At 35.9% G+C, this 22208-nt stretch overlaps 2 protein-coding genes across 4 annotated transcripts; one reads left to right on the plus strand and one right to left on the minus strand.

Moving 5' to 3' along the window:
- The first annotated feature begins 7743 nt into the window (after positions 1–7743).
- Positions 7744–8572, plus strand: LOC116197467 (precursor of CEP16-like). Its single transcript, XM_031527622.1, has one exon. The coding sequence runs from the start codon at positions 8020–8022 to the stop codon at positions 8404–8406; it is 387 nt and encodes a 128-aa protein (XP_031383482.1). The 5' UTR covers positions 7744–8019; the 3' UTR covers positions 8407–8572.
- Positions 8573–8745: 173 nt separating this feature from the next.
- On the minus strand, positions 8746–14236 carry LOC116197466 (general transcription factor 3C polypeptide 5-like). Of its 3 annotated transcripts, none has more exons than XM_031527621.1 (15): positions 14084–14236; positions 13617–13769; positions 13212–13509; positions 13017–13109; positions 12834–12924; positions 12354–12423; positions 11634–11676; positions 11349–11520; positions 11135–11233; positions 10760–10828; positions 10336–10474; positions 9595–9796; positions 9355–9479; positions 9224–9269; positions 8746–9083 (listed from the first exon to the last, which is right to left on the minus strand). In XM_031527621.1, the coding sequence occupies exons 2-15, from the start codon at positions 13749–13751 to the stop codon at positions 8914–8916; spliced, it is 1752 nt and encodes a 583-aa protein (XP_031383481.1). In that variant the 5' UTR covers positions 13752–13769; positions 14084–14236; the 3' UTR covers positions 8746–8913. The 3 variants fall into 3 exon arrangements, with proteins under 3 accessions (XP_031383481.1, XP_031383479.1, XP_031383480.1); XM_031527619.1 differs by having other exon boundaries at positions 9355–9494; XM_031527620.1 differs by lacking the exon at positions 14084–14236 and adding an exon at positions 13883–14035 and having other exon boundaries at positions 9355–9494.
- Positions 14237–22208: the final 7972 nt, after the last annotated feature.

Here is a 22208-nt window from a genome sequence, read left to right on the forward strand (position 1 = left end):
GGGGGGGGGGGGGGAATTAAAAGTTTTGGGGCAAACGTCAAATAATAAAATAATTCAGGGGGGCATTGATTTTTTTTAGGGACAAAAGTTGAAATTTTTACAAATTTGTATGTAAAATTTTTAAGAAATGGAAAAGTCAGGGGGGGCAATTGCCTCCCCTGGAGCCTTAATGGCTCCGCCCCTGGCTGCAGCAGTGTTCATGGTCACCAAGAAGATAAGAGTCAGGTGCTCATGGCACTCTGGCGGAGGCGATAATAGCCTTGGGCTAGCCCGGCCGCATTATCAAGTTCCTAATCTCCATTTATTTACCAAAATAAAATTTTTATTTTAAGTTGCTAACAATTTTGGGTGAAATGCAAGGTTACTCCATCTATTGACAATCATCGTTTCGGTTTGTCGTGGTCGCGAGATGCTTTAAATGAATTTTGAAGATCACTTGCAACTAATGGAGTTCTCAATGATGAGTTTTCAATTAAATTTGTAATTAATAAAAATTATAATAATTATAACGTTTCATATTTATAGGTTTATTGTATTATTATAATATGGTGCATATTTTCAAATGCTATAATGCACCCTATATATTTTTTGCTTTTTACTACTAAATAAAAGAATCGTCATAATTTTACGAAAAAAATAAAAAAAATTTATAATATTTGAGTATATTCTGGCACAATATTTGTGTAAAAAGGTAGCGGGATCAAATGAAATATATTGCAGTAAGGACAAGTTATGATAGTAACATATCAAAAAAATATGAGATAACTAATGCAAAGGAATTAAGTAGAATTATATGCTAATAAATATAATAGCAAATCTATGTGTAATTCAAATAGATATGATATAGTTATATCTACAAAGCATGAATTACCATATTAATTTTTTTGGATAAGTGCCGAAATTTCATTACTACCAAAAATGAAAATATTTTTTTTTTGTAAAATTAATTATGCCTCTATATGTAATATTTCATATAAACTTTTGCATTTTATTACTTTCTTATCATATTATCTAATGAAGTTTCTCATTTTTTTACCACCTATATCTATTTATTAAATTACAATAATTTTGAATTTAGAGTGTTATATTAATTTTAAAATAAGTCACGCGATATTAACTTGTTAATATTTTATACTTTTCAATATTTTTAATATCATTTCTTGCACTTTTATCATATAAAAATAATGTTGACTGAGATCTTTTTTGGATATCCGCGGCATCACGCGGGCCACTTTGCTAGTTTATAGTATCACGAAAGCACGAAGCTATGTGGTATCACAAGATCTTCAGAGGACCAATCAAATCGGTGCAACCAATCAATACATACATGCATATTTGTATGTACTTCAAGTCAAAGGAGCTACCTGAGGAAAATGGGTGCAGTGTAATGACTCGCGTTTTCACTTGATTATAATTTAAAGGTTCTAAGTTTGATTATCGTGATAGAATTTTTTGTGTTATTTTATAATTAAGTTATCAATTGCCATATATTAGGCGGATCCGATAACCTAAGCCCTTATAATCGCAAAATAGGAGCCAGCTAGCTATGGTGGTCGTCGGTCACTTTCACTGAAAAGTAGTATATGGTTGCAAATAGCTCTTAATTTTCTAATAATTAGTTTTAGTTTAAATGACTAAATGAATTCGGAACACAAAATTTTGGCTAGTCATGGCTACAACTGAGAGGGTTTTAAGGCATACTCAGTGCTCTTGGGATGCTCAATCTCGACCTTTAACACACACTCACATACACAAAGAAATACATATATATTATTCTATTTATGTATTTATATATATATTCGAATTAAATTATAAAGCATTGTTTGTCCACCGTATATTTATTCGGACAATAAAGTTAAAGCTCGACCCACAATGCTATCTCCTGTTTGAGGTTGAGAGAGAGAACTCGTCCAATTCACAAAACATTTTCTTCATCCACACGATAAGTAAGCAGGTAATATTATCTTGGTCATGAAAATTCACTGTCATCGTGATGGACCTAACTTCTAGGTGTAACCTTATGTCGATTTTTTTTATTGTTTTTTTCCCGTAACTTGCACAGATGTTCTAAGTCCTTCATATATCTTAATTAACTCGTGGCACAGATTACGAGGTCTGCATATGATATATACGAGCCTTAAATGTACAACTTTAATTTACAAGCAACCTTCTCCAGCAAAATGTGGCTCTTCCGCAGTTTTGCATCTCTTAGATGGAAATGGGCATTTATTGATTGTTTTTGCCTAAACAAAAAATACAATATTTATGTATTCACCAAAAAAAAAAACATTTATGTGAAGAAATCAAATAATATGGTTTTCTGAATTTTAGGACAAACAAAATCAACGTAAGACTATAACTAATTAGAAGCTAGGTATGCTATACTTAAAAGTAAAGACCAAAAGAATTAAGAAAGCTGGAAATATATGCTACCATGCACGTCGTATAGATATATATCGATATTTGGATAGGACACAGGCTAATTTACTTGTAAAATCGGTACCGGGAGATTTTTAAATTAATTACCATATAGTAGCCATGGACGAGCTGAGTATTCTCGATATAGGACCGATGTGATCTTTCCTTGCAAATTCAGCTTAAAATTAAATACGAACTGATATATCATATTAGTCTTTGAATGCAATGCTCCATTAATAGAATGACTAGTTCAAGTAAGAAATCTGCTTTGGGATAACGAGGTACGACCGACCAACGACTCCCTGTTTAATTATTAGTTCTTGGTAGCAACAAATTAAGAAGTTAGGCCCGCATGTATGTATGCACATGTACATATGCCAATCATCCAGTACAGTTCATATGTACTTTCAAGTTCTAACAGGAGCATGCATTTTTTTTGAAAGCAGCACACGCGCATTCATTATTATTTCATGTTTAAGAAATAGTTTGACTCTACTAAAATAATCGATATATGGATTATGAATGAGAATGATGGTATAGTGAAGTTAGGCATGTCGTCCTGTCTGATAATCTAGAGATTTTATGTTTGATTCTCATGATCAGATTATCTATATTCTTTTATTAAACTTTTTACGTCTATTTCAGATCCATATATCACTTTTATAATTGAAAACAAAAATCAATTATACTTAATAAATTAATGCCGCCACTAAATTAATTGACATTTATATAAAAGCATGGATATGCACATACACAAACCATCAGCCGGTAACAATGAAGCGGTGAAATTTTCATTTAAGCGTGGATTAAAAATTCGTTTTCCTATGTAAGTAGTTTCACGTATATAATCAGAGATGGACTGAGGAGGTCAACTATCCTCCTCAAAATTTTGATGCTATATTAAAATTTTAATATTATTGTTTAATTTTAATAAAAAATTTTATATTTGTTTCCTCTCTCATTCAAAAAAATTACCATCTTATTTGTCTTTTCAAAGAACTCACCCCTTGATCGAAATCCGGGATCCATCCTTATCCGATAATGTATACACAAAAGAGTCTTCGTAAAAGTTAGGTAACAACCCATATTTTTCATAGAAGCTCCCACGTTCAAGGAGGTATACAATTAATTTGGCAAAGTTTATGAATATGACATGCGAGAATGCATGAACAGTTAGTAGCACTTAACGGGGCCTCCACTTTATCCCAAACAGTCAACACATCATATTAGATTCGTTTGGTCAATCTAATCTACACATCCCAACTCACTTTGCTTTTGGAGCTCAAACAAGATCAAAGCATAGTACAATGAAAGATAAATCCTAAATAATCATGGTACGTGTAGTTCAATTAAGTATTAAACTTGCGATTTTTAAATTAGGAAGCGAGGGCGTACGCCACTGCGTTATATCCTCTTTTGAAGATGACGATTGTATTTTCAAATAGTTCTTTTGGCTTCTTTATTAGATTTTGATTTTCTTAATTTAGCGAGGACAATATCTCTGTAATCTATCATTAGTTTTATATATATTGTATTATAGGGTAAATTGCACCGGTAATCCAAAAAGTTTTACAAATATTTCAATATGGTACAAAAAGTTTTTTTTTTGCTACTTGATGGTACAAAATGTTTTGAAGTTGTTTCAGTATAGTACGAACCGTCATCTCGCCATTGACGCCGTCAAGCCGTCCTTTACAAAATCTGTAAATTTTGTACCATTATGTAACTTACGTAAAACATTTTATACTATTAAGTTACAATTTCAAAACATTTTGCACCATCATTTAATGTCCCACAAAAACTAATTTTGCACAATCAGCGTCGGTTTGACGGCGTCAATGGCGAGATGACGGTTTGTATTATACTGAAACAACTTCAAAACATTTTGTACCATTAAGTAGCAAAAAAAACATTTTATACCATATTGAAATATTTGTAAAATTTTTTAGACCACCGGTGCAATTTACCCTATATTATATGTATACTCTTACAATCCTTTGATGAATTGAACGAAATCAACAATTCTTCTCTTCGACAATTTTCTACTTTCAATTCCTTTTATCTGTCAACGGCATTAATATTAGAGCAGCGGTTCCGAGTTGCCCGCACGGATATGCCTCTCATTTAATTAACTTCACACGATGGACTTTAAAATAAAACTATTCCAGCCCACTCGTGTGAAGGCATATTAGTGAATAAATAAATAAACAACGTCGTATTTAAGCCGGTTAACTATTTTTTTGGGTAGAGGTTAACTAATTTTTAGATATTAGACGTTGCGACACCTCACAATCTCAATGTTTGTCGAGTGCATGTAACACGACTATGATAATCAATATTACACTATTGGAAATCTCTTTTCAGTTTGTACCGCCTGATATTTGAAGACTAATTCATATTCAAACTGGGTTGGCCCATTAGTTGAGGTAAAGGCTCCAATCATAAATTTTTTTTATTTAACAGATTTAAATATGAAATTTTATTTTAGGAGAAAGGTGTTGAACCACGTGAAACCATCTACTAAATGGAAGAGCAAAATGTGGTGGATGAATTTTTCTCCTGTTTTTTTTTTTTTTCCCTTTTACCCTTTTATATAACAGAAAGAGAGTAGAAGCGAAATATAAAAGTCCATAATTTCTGCAGGTAGATATAGAAATGAAGTGGAGACCGGTGACCAAAATAATTCACCTATAATCGTTGTCTTATTTAACAGGCCTTGGCTGTTTCCCACGAACCAACGGAGAGCCAGAGACCTTGACCCCCCTTTAAATACTCCAAATAAAAAGAAATTGCGATCCAGTGGCTCAGGTTGTCGCCCCATTTTCATGTGACTTTCTTTTCCATTTTTCTTTACTATCCAAGGTAAAAAAATGCTAAATCGTTTTAAAAGGTGTGCCTTAGAATTCTCTTAGTACTCGCAGATATTAAATGGTCATTGAAAGTAGATAAATTACAACTCATTTCAGTTTCAGTAGAATTTTTGTATTTGGAGAATTTTTAGATTGATTATGAGAAGAACCAAGCAATATCCTAGAAGGGTTTTAAAACCCATGAACCCTAACAGAAGACACGGGTGGTGCAATGAAAAAAAAAAAGAATCAAAATTAGAACCTTTTGATTTTTTTTTTAAAGTGTTGGTACATTCACTCATAAAAAAAATGCTTACAAAAATCCAACATCCTTCACGCCTGTACAACACTCCAGTCATCTCGATATTTGTCATTAATTACTAGTGGTCGACAGGGAACCATCATCGCACGAGTTTGAATGACTTCAAATAAGTGCACCAGGTATAGCTAGCCTCTGATCTTGAGTCATCTTCTAATTTGTCCTCTCTTTCGATGTGTTTGTTACATAAAAAGGTGAAACTTTAATAGCATTATAATTTTTCATAGAGATAAAAGTGAATTGGTATTGGTTGCAATGGAGGGGGCGGCGGAGAAGGAGGAATATTGTGCCAATCAATTCCATACGTCGGTGGTCTAATACCTTTACGCAATTAAAAAAAAGATTAAAAAAAAAAGGTTTTTTGATCTGCCTAAGTCCAAGAAAAAGATCCAGGATGTATCAATTCCAGTGGTCAATCTTAGTTTGGAGCATTTCATTTTCAACATATATAAAAATTATAAATAATAATATAAATTTTATCACTCGTTTGCTAATTAAGTCTAGAAAGGTCAAACAATTTTTTTAAAATAAAATAATAATAATAATAGCAACAAAGTTATTTAGAACAATTCCCCTTGTACATGCATACTACAATGAATTCGAAGACGCCATAAAATCCTTCCCCATGCGTACCCTTTATTATATATATTTTGAACCAGAACTTGTTACAGGTCGATCGAGCCGATTTAGGACTTTTTATCTTGTTGAATGTCATTCTATCGGATTGATTTCGACTGTACTTGGCAAAGTCTTCATCACTTAGTGATCTTAACTGATCGTTTCCCACTCCTTTTTCTTGGCACAAGTCACTTTCGTTAATCGATTGCTTATGTATCTTCTTCCTAGACGGAAAGGATTTTTTTTTTTCGGCGTGTGCCATGTTATCCGGAAGCCCAATGGATCTCGATTAATCTAGTCGAGTCGGATCGGCCCACTAATGAGTAAAACTCTCCCCATATAGATTTTCTCAATTCACAAGATTCGAATCATAGATCTTGAGGAGAATAATCATCGAACCGCTTGCACCAAACCACGTTGGTTGAATGGATGTTTCTTTAACCACCTGAAATGTACTTGTCTTATTTTATGTACATATTTAGTATCGAAACACAGTACCTGGTCTGCACCAACAAATGATATCGATCTGGCGGGTTGCGATCTCAAATTCCCAATGTGCAAAAGGGCAAAAAAAAAAAAAAAAGAAGATATGAAGTGATCAATTGATGACTTTCCTGAAAGACTAGGATAACGATGGATGGATTTGCCCTATTTCGTAGGCTGCAAATTCACCTAACAGACCCAAACTTGGTGATCGAAATGGTCAGCACGTGGCATACGTTTCCTAAGGTTGCAAGAAATTAACTAACTTGCTAGCCAAGCTTGCTAGTTATATATTGCAGGTCAATTTAATTCCTAGATCAATCAAGTACCTCCATAGTCAAAATCTATATATATATATATATATATATATATGTATGTATGTTAAGGTTGTCACAATCATGAGACACGACCTTAATTCCTATGACATGGTCAGCGTGATCAGTTAATGAGAGGGAATATTTTCCGTTTTAAGACCCACCACGCCCAATATTCTTGACGTCAAATCTGAATGTGATGGATATCGACGGGACGGCTAAACGGTACAGAGAATTTACCCACGATTATTTGAGTATGTATGTCTCTCTGTCCATATATATATATATATATATATATATCCATCTCTCTCGAATGAAATAAATAGTTCATTGTACGTACATAGAATGATTTATCCAATAATTAGCAGTCCGAATTAGAAGAACCATAATGGGAGAAGTGCATCTTTCTAGCGGTACTTGACTCAGATTATCTTTTGGCCGACATTGGATTTCAAGACCAAACCTAAAAGGGCAAAATATAGCACCATGTAGGACTCATCATACGATCATATTACAATATAAACCATTAGTTTCACGAATATACACAAACACCAACAACACGATGACCAGCGCGCCGACACCGATCAACATCTTGTATTCAACGTTCTTCAATATTGACTGCAACGGTCGACGAATCAACTTCATTAGTTCCTCATGAGGAACTTGCCAGGATAGTTCCATTGGCATGCATGTTGTAATTGTATAAGGCAATAGGAATGAAGATGAGAAAGAAAAACCCTTGGGGGGCGGCACCCCAAGAGTTCAAAACCCCACATGGGCTACTGAAATCAAATTGCCACACTTCAAAGTTTCCCTAAAAGTCAAACAATTAGCCTCCCCCCCTCCATATCCTCACCTTATAAATAGAAGCCAAACACCATCATCAGCTTCTCCAAGCACACTCTGAACCATCATTAACTTCTCCAAATCGACACACTCACACTCGAAAAGCTGGTCTCCTTTTGCTAAAGCCCCCATTAAACCTCGTCGATCACGTATTCAAGAGCAACCGGTAAACATGAGGCTAACACGAGTAGTAAATAAGGCGGTCGTCATCCAGTTCCTTCTCTTTGCCTTCTTATTGATCTCTGCGACATGGGGGAGGCCGTTGAATGAAGGATCTCATTCTTCTTCGATTCCTTCTTCTTCTTTAAGGTTTCATGGAGATGTTGTGAGAGGTTTCGAGGTCGTCTTGGAGTCGATGTCCATCGGGGCAGTCAAGAAGTCGGGCCCAAGCCCTGGTGGCGGTGGGCATCGGCTCCCGACAACGCTAGGAGGCATTAAGAACTCTGGTCCCAGCCCGGGTGGCGGTGGGCACAGGCTTAAGGAAACACTAGGAGCGACTAAGAACTCCGGCCCAAGCCCTGGGGAGGGCCACAGTGCCGTCTCTGGGAACAAGCATTGACTTTCTTTAATGGAAATGATCGCCTCCAATTTCTTGATTCCAATTCATAAATTAATTTCTTTTTCCATTATTCAAATAGTTTATCTGTGAGTACTGTTCCCTGAATGGGTAGTTTTGTTGTCTAAAATTCATAATGTAGTGATATCCTTTTCTTCTTTCAATTTAATTTTCTCGGCATTCTGAGCATGTAATTCTTCGTATGGTCTTTCTCGAGGTTATATTCTCTTGAGTATATAACCTCGAGGTCCAACAAACATGTTCTACGTAGATCACGGAATGTTATGAAACATAGCACCGGAAGCTAGTTTGGAATGTCGCCGCACTTTTCAGGAAACCGTATGAGAAAGAGGGAGGGACAAGGAGACTTGCATTGCATAAAACCTATACAAATCAGCCACTCCAAAAGTTTACATGTACAGAGAGTTAATTTACCCCAACCAGCCTGGAAACGGGACAAAATCGCAAGCTAAAGAGAAAAAAGAAAGCATAACCTCGAGCACGATGATTCTAATCTTCATAATCGTCGGAGTAGTTATCCTCGCTATCTTGCTCGTATATCTGATACTCACCATCACTCCCATCTTCATTCTGCACTTCATCGGCACGACCTTCTGCAGATGGAAAGCTACCAAAGAGATCCTGCAAATATGTTCGAGATATGTTCTCCATATCGGGGTCTATCGACTGTATAGGAAACACAACTTCAAATTGCAGACTTGCAGACAGGTAAACATTATAACATTATGTCCGGGAATGAACTCGAAGGAATCGTTGCCTCATATAAATGGGCTTAGATATTGACATAACTTGAGGATACAGTATGGTTCCAAGGAGTTATCGCCCTCCTCAAATGCCTGAGAGCACTGAAAAAAACAAACATCAGGGGTAAATCTGGAATTTAAACATGGCCCTTTATCAAGATTAGGAGATGGATTAATATGAACTCACAGGATCAACTGCATCAAATGCATCGACTTCCTCTTCATCGTTGTCTTCAATCTCTTCTTCCTCATCACCATCATCAGTATCTTCAACATCATTCTTCTCTGCATTCTCATTTCTCCCTTCATTATCTAAACTCGAATTAGCTGTACATGTGCAGCCAGATAATCTTGTTGAAGTGTGACGAGGAAAAGGAGAAATGAGAGATAGTTTCACATTATTACTGTAACACTGGTTTCTACAAACCTTCGGTGGGCTGTTGGTCTTTTTGCTTTTCGAGCTTGGAGGAACTATCGAGAAAACGCATCCTCTTCGACTTTTCAAAGCGCTCCGAGGCTTGCTTCAATAGGCCTTCAACACCAGGTCGAGGGTATATCGACAAGAACCTGATCAAAGCACGCTGTCTGAAGCTATCTAGCATGTGATCTGTGAACCAACCTGATTTCAACTGCAAAGTAAATAAATAACCCAATTAAAATATCTAGTAACAAAGAAAATGCAACTCAATTTGGATCCACGTTTTCAAAATCATGTCAATTTTGTGTCATGTATCTTGAAAATTTCCAGATTTAGATCCAAATCTCCAAGCACATTAATTATAGATGTAAATTTTGACCTTATCGATAGCCTCGCCAAAAATTACTCAGCAACACAAGATGTGATGAATTTGCAATGCCCGCACTTTATAGTAAAGACATTAAAATCCTTAGATGAGGGAGCGACTTTTCATGACGGTTACAACACCAGATTCTCTTAAAAGCAAAAACCTTACTTCATGGTACACCAACAACATCCATCAGACATTCTGTGAGTGTGCAGCCGTACCATGTTAAGTGACTGTAATTTTTCCCCTCAAGCTCAACTGTTGCATATAAAGATTCCTAAATCCCAAAGGCTAAACTCATCTCTAGCTTACCAATTTATCTATTATCGTTAAAAACAGTGTTACAAGATAAATTTCAAGACAAGTAAACACAAAGGACGCACCGTGCATGTCTGTTGTGGGGGAGAATTTCTTATCTCGTGCTGGATGTATTCATCTGCAAGTTCGTAAAGTTGCAGGATGACATTGAACTTGTGAGGGAAAACACGAAAAGCGCATATATCTTCCCACCGTTGTTTCAACCTTAAAAGAGTAAAGAAAAATAATAGTGGATCGTGTTACTAGTTGAAAAGTAAGCAAGGATGGGAAAACGAGGATAATAAAATGGCATGAACAAGAAAGAACAAAAATTCAACCTAGATTGTGAACAGAAACAACACACATCGACGACTTATCTCCTTTCATACAAGTCCCTAAATGTTGTAATTGCAACATGGAATAGACATTATATTCAAATCTTATTATAATTACGTGGACAGGCAACACACAAACACTATGTACAGATAGAGAAGTAGAGGAAGAGCTCACTCATTAGTTGCCACCCGATTGTCAAAACTTTGCAACTGTTGTGGGACTCGGAAATCAATTCCTTGGTATCTGTTAAGACTGAAGAAGGTCAGACATGGTTGTATATAGGTCCTTGAAAAAAAAAAAAAAGAGGAAACAAAATACATGCAGAATAACGAAGAGAAGAAGGAATATCTTTCTTTCCTTCATATGAGATCAACATGCTATATAATATAACGAACCCAACCTAGAGCCAAGAATCAATGATCTTGTATGGAAGAGATCTCTCATTCATATTAAATCAGAAGCTCTGTTTCAATAGTAACAATAGTAAAATGAAGCTACAAAGAGATACATCTGCAGAAATAATTCGAGTCTGTTAGAAAGAAGTCACACATGCGGGAATCAGGATCTTCACGAGGATCATATCCTTTGATAATCCAGAATTTGGGAAATGGCCCATTATTGAAGTAGTATGCTATGTTGATCAGAAACCTGGAAGATCAAGCAAATCTAATGAGAAGTAGTGACATATAATTACTAGAGGGAAATATGGTCTCCCCCAAATGAAATGGAAGATCAATTTCAAAATAATCACAGCATAGATCACCTTTTAAGTACAAGCTCTGGATAGTCTAATCCCAAGTCAAGCAAGCGTTCAATCAGTGCCTTTTTGGGCCATATAGGTCGTTCATCGAACAATTTAGAAATAGCCTTATGCCTCTCCCATTCATTTGAGCCTTGGGGTAATCGTTCCTCCCAATTTACTTTCTTAGGTATCTGTGTGAAGGGATTAAGTGCAAAACAGAAAAAGATAATGGTATATTAAAGAACATAAAGCAAATAGCCAATAGAAAATGTGTGGACAGTATGTAAAGTAAATAATTTAGGATATCTTTAATCCTGAAATCAAGCGCCACACTCTTCTCAGTGAACACCTGCTTGAGACAACAAAGAAATTAAATGCAGACTCTGCAGAGGTAATACGCCAAATTATGAAGGTTACTTGGTGGAAAGAAAAAGTAATGAGAGACTGAAAATATATCTTCAGTACTCTTATCTATTTAAATATAGACAAGGGTTTTTTTTCATAAAACTTGGAACGAGAAACGAGGAGCCACTATAATTTGGTACCTACTGATAGGAAAACATCATAACCTCCATCTTTCCTGTATTGCCATAAGCATTTTGCAGTACAGATTTCTACAATACATCGTTGAGAAATTCATCTAATTAATAATTCCTAAGGATTTCACCTTATGAAGGTTACCATACAGACATCAGCTTTGATTGGTATTCCAATGACAATGGAATTGCTTTGAGCCACCAGACAACATAATAAACAGATAGCTATTATTAGCACTACCACCCAATCATCAACTCCCCGAAAAAGCTCATCGAGTTTGGATCGTTGAGGGGGGTTTAAAAGCATCAAAACTGAAACTTATTGTTTCTCACCAGTTAAGATGCCATTTACCGTTGACAGGATAGTTAGTTGTTTCTTTTCTTGGTTCCATCATTGCAATGACACTGGAAATTCCCCTTGTAGTCTCTAATTATTTTGCTTATTTATTTATTACATTTGTTCAATTAATCTAAAAGTAACAGAACATACCTGAAAAGAGTCTTCAATAGTTCCATCTGGTTTCATTTTCAAGTTTGATGGGACAGGCGGTCGACTCAAACTGTAGAGCAACCACATCAAAGATCACCAACAAAATCAAATTACTTCATGCCTAATCTATTGTATCTAGGAATTTCATATCTTTTAACTATGTATGCAATACTAGCCTCCTCAAGAACTCATTAAGGTATAGCACTAACTGAAATAACGACAGCATGACACACATAATTGGACAGTTATGTAATATAAAAAATGATACTGGGAAAAAAAAAAAGAAATATATATATATATATATATATATATAAGTAGCATTATAAGAGGCAAATGTAGGATCCAAAAAGATAAGATAGAACTGATAAGACATCAGAAGATGTTTAGCAACTCCTCATTCCCATCTAAACAATCCAGAGAATAAATTTTTTGAGCCACGTAAAAAATTAAATGGGAGGAGAACGAGCCAGAAAGTCTTACGCTAAAGTTGTAGGCACATCTTTGTTTGAAAACAGAGGGGGCACTAACAGCATAACATCTTCATTGTCCATGTCCATGAAGCCACTCTTCTCTGAACATTAGCAGGGGACGATGCAAAAATGTTTAGCAAAAGCCTTGCAGTACTAATAAAATTCGGAAATCCACAAGAGCAAAGATTTTCACCAAACTGCCGCTCTTCAACTTCTGTCCAGCTTCTCTTTTTCCTTCGAGAATTTTCAGCATGAACAGAAACAACATGCTGATAATCTACCATACCTAGTAAAACATTCATTTAAAAACGGAGATAATCAGCCAAGGCAACCAATATTGGAATGACAACATTGTATAAAAGTACAACATAAAGAACTTGATCCTAACCCTCAAAATGGTATGCCTCAGGCACCCGAGCGACAATGTCTGCACAAAGATGTGTTTGATCCTCTTCCTCACTAGTGGAAGCAGCAGTTGCAGATTGATTTCCTAGCTGCCTTGTGCCCAGATTGCTCTCATCTGCCTGAACTTTTGTAGTTAATGAATCAGGGGACTTCTTGCTTCCTTTGGATATCTTTAGGAGAAAAGTATTCTCACAACAACGAAGCTCCCCAAATGTGGGGTGGCAATAAGGATCTTCTGGACGGAAACGCAGCTCCAATTGATTTGAACTGGAACTACGAGCCTGCAAACATTCGTCACCGTCTAATGGTAATATTTCCCATATGAAATATCTAGATTGATAGACTCATCAGCTTACTGAAAAATAACTGTACCAACTCATATTTACACCTTTACAATTCCTTCACTTCCACCAAGAGTCTCAACAGCCCGTGACAGAGATGACGGATATCCCGGGAAGTGGACAGCGAATGTTTCGGCACTTGGTAGATATCCAGAGATGGTGCCATCTTTTATCACTCCCATTACTGCTGATGGAAAAATCTGCAAGAGTGAATCACACCTATACGCATGAACAAGACTAATATATATATTTTATTTTTTCATGATTGAGATTAACCATCAAAGAAGCTCAACATATCCAAATTATCAGTCACCTAGTATATCAAGAGCAGCGAGAAGCTTAATGCATTCAACAACCAGATATCATCATTGAAGAATTCATCAAACAGATTGATTGCAATACATATAGAGCTAAACGATAGAATGAGGCGCCGCATGTAGAAGTTTCGTGAACAAGAACCTGATGAACTACTAACGACGTGCGCTACACTATATAGCTGAAGAACCAAACTTACTCTGCGATTTTCCGCACAGTACCTCCGGAAGACAGACACAGAGAGAGAACGGTCGGCCGCGGGCCCGACGACCTGGGAGCAGACCGGCGATCGAGGGAGGCTCTGTTATTGCTGTTTACCAGACATCGCCCTCGCACCTAATTATGGGCCGAAATTGGGCCAAGTCAATGTCTCAGTAAGAGAAATATGGACCAACGATGAGGCCCAAATTTCTCTCAAGCCTAAAACGCTACAGAACATGTTAAGCCCAAGTAGGCCGACAAATCATTGGAAAATTGTTGATGTTGACCCAAATTATGGGGCCGTTCGATTAGCATTCCGGAATAAAAAAACAGGATATAATTACACGTTTGGTATCCGTGAATGGAATTGACACGTAATGGGAATACACAAGGTATGTAATAGGAGTGTGCACGGGTACCGAGTATACTCGAAACCGATCGGAACCTATCCGTTAAGATAGGGTCCGGGTAGCTCGTATTAAAAATATGGTAGGTTCCGGATATTAAAATCAGAAACCGGTGAAAAATCAGTTTCGATTCCGGTTCCTGTCTACGGTGTATCCGGATTCGGTTATTTATTAAAAAAAAAAAAGAGAAAAGAGTAAAGCTATTGTTTCTTCTAATGAATCAAAACAGAGGCACTTTGTTGTGTGATATCGTATTATGGATGTTTAATTTTATTGATGGATTAATGAGACATATTATTTTTGTTATTGTTGTGCATTAATCTAAATCTTTATTGATATTCTATTTGGCATGATTACTGATTATGTATGTGACATTTTCGATTTTATTTAGTCAAAGAAAAAAAATTACAGGTTCCAACAGGGTATCTGAAACATGTGGTATAATGCAGGTTCTGAATAGGTTTCAATTCCATGATTCAATATTGTAGGGTCCAGTTCCAAAATCTTGAAACTTGTTCCTTATAGGATAAGGTCCGGATATTGTGAAAAATACATGGTACTTGAAACCGATCACCTCTAGTACGTAATTAGCGATGAATAGATGAAGCAAATAATTAAAACCTTATCGTAGTTTGGTAGTGCGAAATGATTTTACGGAATAAGTGGAGGATGGAATATGGATCACCATTAAATACCAAAAGACCAAAATACTCTCGTACGGTCGTACCTTATATCATTATTTATTTTAATTTTAATATACATTAATAATATAATAATAAATAACTAAAAAATTGCGGCACTGAGCCACTGCTACTGCCTGTGCTTCTGCTTTATGACATTTATATATGTATATATTATATACTAAAAATATTATGTAATTTTTGAAAACTGCAGCCGCCGGAGGATGGTGCAGCTGCCGGAGTTCCGGCATCGTTGACGACCAAATTGATGACTGCCTTTCAATCGACGCAAGAAGCAGAAACTTCGAATACCATAATCTCAAATTTGCAATGATCTATGGTCGATAAAGAATAAAGATGATAACTTTACTGAATTAGTAATTTATGAACTTCCGAATTCAAGCTCGAATTCATGAAATTAGAGAACGATATAAACCCTAGACTATGAACTCACAATTACAGCTGTTAATTCAGTGACATGCCAAAACCCTAGACTGTGAACTCACGATTTCAGCCGCATCAACTCCATCACAATCTTGATCTTCGGGTTGTGGAGGGAGTAGACGATGGCCTGCCTCTTTGACACCTCCAGGCTCCAGCTGCGACTTCCCGTCAACGTAGGCCTCCGAGATCAACTGCGGAGATTTGGTCACACCGAGATCGCGTCAATATGCTTCCGACGAGGCCATATCATGCGAAGAAGAGATACGATATTACTTCGGGGGAACTAGAACAGTCATGAAAGAAAAAGACCAAAAAAAAGTGTACATATATATATATATATAAAGAGTAAATAAATAATTTATTATTAAAAATTAATTATAATAATCAATAGAAAAAAAATAAATGTAAGAATTATTATTAAAATAGAAAAAAATAAATAATAATTATACTGTTAAATAAAAAGAATAATAAAATGGAGTAAAATTATATTCCGAAACCAAAAGCCAAGTCTTTTCTAGATTAAGTCCAAATTGGTACTGAATTACTCCTTAGGACCTGTTGTTGTCTCCTTCACCGTTAAACTTTTCGATTATATGAGCCTCGTTAAATGAAATAGAAATCTTAAATCTAACAAAAGGGCATCATCGTATCAGCACTCTCATTTGAGTGTCGAATTTAAAACCTCTCGTTATTAGACGATAACGTGCGTTACTGTGATACACCTTTTTTTAATTGTTCCTCGTTAAACTTTAATTAGAAAGAACGGGGGGTGGCGAGGCAAGAGGAATAGCACCTCTGTAGATTCGATTGGCTGGCTGAGCGAGAGTTGGCAATTCGGGCCGGCATGCAGTTTACAGTAAATTACACGATTTTCATTTAGGCATTTTGTGGAACAAAAAATTTCCAACTTAGAGTGTCAGTAGAACGCAAAATTAATAAAAGAAAAAGATGATCAACAAGGTAAGTTAGATGAAATAATTACGTTTAAGAAGAAAACTGAGTAACTTGAATTTAAGATGAACTCCGAGTTCCACTTCCAGCTCTCTGAAATTGAGGGATGGCGGTGGCGGAGGTGGAGTCAGCTGGACTGGAGATGCTCCAATGGTCCCGGGTGAGCATGAGTAGTAGCCCTGCGGTGCAGTCCGAGTCGAGACCCACCCGCTACGGTCGATGCAGGAAGGCGATAAGTAGTAAGACAATAAAATTGACAGGAATAAATTATGCACACTCGAGTTAGAAGATATCAACGTAAGTAGTAAGAAGGGTAATTTTAGAAGTGGAATGTTAAACTAATAAAATATTTTCCCTTTTATTATAGTCCATTTTGAGGAGTAAAATAATATAAATCCCACATCCAAAAAGAAAAGAAAAATTTATGGGTTAATATATAGTTTGGATACCACCACTTATAAGTTTGAGCTTTTAAGTGGATATGGGCTCCGGTCTGTATAAATTCAATGGAAATTTAATATGGTATCAGAGCCCGGGTTACGCGTATACACACCTATGTGCGTGTGCGTACCAACACCAAGCCAGACCCAATATGTCAGAGTGCAGCCAAGAGTGCACCTCGTGTTAGTGTCTCCCCTCGCCCGAGCACGGAAGATGAGTCCGACTCGAGATCAATTATTGAGAGCGGGTGTTTAAGGGCACGTGACAATGTGTAGGTAGAAATAGACCACACGTTGCACGTGAGGGTGGGTGTTGAGGAGTAAAATGGAATAAATTCCACATCGAAAAAAGAAAAGGAAAATCTATGGGTTAATATATAGCTTGGGTACCACTACTTATAAGCTCGAGCTTTTAAGTGAAAATGGGTCCAGGTCCGTATAAGTCTAATGAAAATTTAATAGTCTAGATAACATATAAATAAAAAGAGGAATCTGGTTTTAGATCCCAATTCCGGTTTCGAGTCAAGCTATTGGAACTGAAACCGGAACCCGATTTCATTAATTCCTAATTAAGTTATTCGGATCTTATTTAATTTTAAATGCGATCAGTTACAGATTATATATTGCTCATACACAACCTTATCTGAAATACTGCACCATAACCGAAATCTAGATCCTGGTGTTGTTCATCATAATGGTAGAGGGTCCCCAAGCAATGGGGGTTTCATCCCAACCGATCATACGAATCATTTTATGTTATTCAGAGACTTTTACTTTTGATTTTAATGTCCGTCTTCTCGTGCCATCAAAAACCGTCAAACCCTTGTTCGCACCGTGTTACATTTTGTCAAATGAGAACTTCGCTAGGAGTCTCTCATCTTCGTTCTCTTTTTTTGGTCTAGAACTTCTGTTGACAACTCCATCGGAAAAATCAACCACGCTATTTCTTTTGGGCAAGAATATTTCCCTCTATAAGTTATAATTTTGTTGGAAAATGCAGTGGCTTTATCTACACGGTGAGAAATTGGATCAAAATGGTGAAATTCAAATCTTTGACTTGCATGCAGAGATTATAAGGTAGGTACAATAACTTAGACAATTAAATAGATATCATAATAATTAATAAAGGATTAGGGAGTCTCACCGTAAGAATTGAATATGTACAGTCTTAATTGCAGGCGAGGATGAGTCACTGCTTTGCTCTGTACTCACTTTCTTATTGTTTGTGAACTTTTTGAGTTTTGTGAATCTTTCTATGACAATATATCACTTAACTTTGAATTTAAACTTATTGGATTACAAGAGGTCATAGGTAGAATTATAAAGCCATATATGGTATGTTAGAACATAATGGAATAAAATAGAATGTCTTCCCATCCTTCCACTCAATATTCTTATTCGGTCTTACTTTTATGAATTGGAAAAAAGAAAAGTAATACCACTTCATCATTTTAACTATATTTTATGTAAGTGTCATATATTACTTTTTAAATCCTTATTTCTACTTATCAGAATATTTTTTTCTCTTATCAAAAGAAATCCTTTTATCTAAGCATATATATATATATATATATATAAAGACATTTCGCTAAACAAGTTCTTAATTAATTACGTTATATTGCTTCAAATTTTCATTTCAGCTCAAAATTCATATTATTTTTCTCTCGATATAAATTATCACACTCTATTTCATTTCATTCATGTCTACCGAGCATATTAGAGGTTATGGAGAATTGAAGAAGAATGGAAACCCGGCTAGAGAATTAATCAAATCAGGAAGCTCTTCTAATATGTATCAAAGTTGAATGACATATTATCACCGAAAAAAAAAATCGAATGACATTGTACTAATCTCATTTTTCTAAAAATCTGTGTGATTTTTCTTTATTCCAGTGCAGGGAAAGTCACAAGCCTAATGGGAGATGGGATAAATGGAAATGACGGGGGACGAGAGGACCCCCTGGTGAGACCTGTCCCGGACTTACTGGCTGGTTTCGAAATGAGTTCATTGTAATAAATTCCCACATTCGTCTGGTCGACTTGCAATTTTAATAAATGGTGGAAGTGAGATTAATAAGTAATCACAGGGGACAAATGTTAAATATATATATATATATATATGTAATTATATCATTAAGTGGGATTCATGAAGGACAGTTCTAGATCTCTCCTTTATTGACGGGTTGCTACAAGCTAGCTAGACTTTTTCATCAAGACGCACTATATTTTCCAAACATTGAACTACAGCCCCACCCACTACTTTACCCATACATGACATATATATGTGTATATAGATATATGTGCTTCCGTTTGCCTTTCAAACTAGATATCTGCTTCAAATAATGAGGATGTCTCAATTTTAAATATTATGAATAGAAAAAATTCATGATTGAGAGAATTTTATCTCTTAATGAGTCAATTCAATTCGAATTAAATTAGTTAGATTCACGCAAATGCGAAGGCGCACAAACAAAGAAAAACTAAATATCTGCTTCCCATCTTATTTTTTAAATATATATTATATTCTGTCTTTTTAACCAATTAATATTAAGAGATTTTCTGTTTTGGGGCCAAAATGGAATTGTTAGTTCGATTGGTCAAATCTTGTCTTACAGCTAAGAAGACCTCACCATTAACTGAAAAAAAAATTACTTAAGTTAATTAGTCTCCTATATGTGTACGAGTATGTATATGTGTTTATATATATATATATATATATTTGGGTTAGTTCATAGTTGCGGGTCTTGCGGCACTTAATCTTTAGATCGATTCAGAAGACTCCAAGAAACATTATTTAGAAACATTCTCTCCCAGACTAAGAAGGAGGAGGAAAAAAAACATATAAATAAATAAATAAAAATGACTAATATAAAGAAAGAAAATTATTTGCGAGAAAATCATATTAAGATCTCGAGTTTCGACCAGTACATAATATTCCGAAGATATTCCTCGCAATTCACTTGTTTATATAACATCCAATTCGAATGTGTAAAAATGAAAAAATGGCCCAATAATCGGTCTTAAGATTTTCACTTTTAAGTATTGTGATTAGTTGTTTCTTGGATGATTAGCACTCAACTAATATTTTTCGGAAATTCCTACCGTCTTCTTCCATCGAATCAAACTCTTCACATCGTGATCCGATCATCCGATGGTTGAAGGAGCTCTGAACTGTCCTAATAGAGACCGGAGAAGCTTCCACAATAAAGTGTACCTAATTTTAACCGTTGTCAAGGATGTGGGACTTGTAAACGCAATGAACGTATAAATTAATTGCTCTATGAACGCGTAAGGTATAGACGCAAATGACATGATGTCATGTTCTCTGAGAAGTGCATATATGTTGGTATGCAGGTCGAGAGAAAGGGGCATATTGCGATAACACACGTTCCCGTTTAGTATTCAATAGATTTTTAAATTCAATTCTCGTCAGTAGGATTATCGGCACTCCTTTATTTACATTTTTATTTTTTATACTAAATTTTATGGGCTCTCTTACATTTCTATTTTTTATACTAAATTGCAAGGGGTACTGCCAACTCTCGAGGGAGCAATTACAACCTTGTTAATGCCCATTCCTATGCGTCGCAAAACCTTGACTAAGGACTCTATCGCGAGATACGACGTAGGTTTTCTCTCCCTCTTGACATAGTTAATATGGATCAGTGAAGTTGCTTAATTGCTTTCCGTGACATGCGTGATCGAATACATTTGCCTTTAATTATAGACTTTCTATGGTGAGAGACTATATACGACACGCATCTTCCAAGGCTGATCGATCGATTTATGCTGTTTAACATGAAGAATCGGTTCCGGACGAGAGCTATCGACAACGGACCATGCTATATACTATATTATGGCTTGCAGTATCGATCCTATCTAAATTCTCCATTGATTCGAACCTTTTGACTACTTGGACATATATAAAAGCGACCTGCCGTTCCACAAAAAGACCCCACATTCCAAATCCATGGACTAGTCGCTGCACTTGTCACATATTATTTGTTTTCTTATATTATAGTTTGTGTTGTAATTCTTTGAATTCAAAGACCCGCCGTCCAGCAAATGCGGCTGATGATTCCGCCCCTCAAAACGACAGGCAAATTTATATGTGGAATCGATCTATATGTAAAGACATATACATTTATACACATATATACATGGATATATCCTGTTCGGTACGTGTATTGATCGAGGCAAAGTTGGACAAACAGAATCCCATCGGATATAATATAAATATGTGTACATACGCGTCTGTAAGAATATTAATATGTCACGCTACATGCAGTTGCCCGCCTTTGTTTCCTCCCGGCCAGACGATACATATTATTATATAAAGAACGAACCATACCACCTTAATTAGGACTCATGGCACGAGATTGGAACTCATCGTGGTTCATAGATACCAATAAGCTAACTCGTGTGCGGATTGACTGCTGAGAAATACTTTTCATATCTACTTAGAACTTCCATAACTGCCTTTGTTCTTCTTGATTTATTTTTGTCTTTAGCTCTCGTTTCATCTAGCGAGAAGAATGGGTCAATCCAATCTGTACTGTCCGGTCAATCGATAATTATTGTAGAGGTTGATAGAAAAGAGGAGCAGATCAAAAGCTCATATGGAAGTTTCAACTTACTTTCTCCCAGGGAAAGGCTTGACAGGAATAGGAAATACAGCCCGAAGATCAAAACATTCAACAACATATATAACTACTTATTCGCCAAATTAAATTATTGGCCTTGCCGGTTGCATATATCGCTGTACCACGTTCGATATATAGCAATATTAGTTACTAGCAACCGGCTGAATTGAAATTGAACAAAAGTGGGAGGATGGGAGATTAATAATAAATCCAGAAATAAATTTATCGCAATAATCCTACCACGTCATATAGACCGTGAGAAAATATTGATTCGTTCTTCCTAGCTAGTCAGGAGTAGTAAGAATCAATTAATAAGTATTAATTACGGTAATAAGTAAATGCACGAAATTAAGGGTTCCATACAATTGGCATGCTCATCATGCCATTCTCTTTTTTGATAGAATTCCAATAGGCACACTTCTCGTCATATCACATGTCCAGAATACGTAATCGCAGTCATTTTATAAGAATTGCTCCCGAGACACGAAAACTATATCTTCCTAATACTGGCTTGACGAGGCAATCACACGAAAAAATGGCTTAATCCCATTAAAAGTT

This window comes from Punica granatum, chromosome 2 (genome assembly GCF_007655135.1).
Source record: "Punica granatum isolate Tunisia-2019 chromosome 2, ASM765513v2, whole genome shotgun sequence".
NCBI classification, from domain to species: domain Eukaryota; kingdom Viridiplantae; phylum Streptophyta; class Magnoliopsida; order Myrtales; family Lythraceae; genus Punica; species Punica granatum.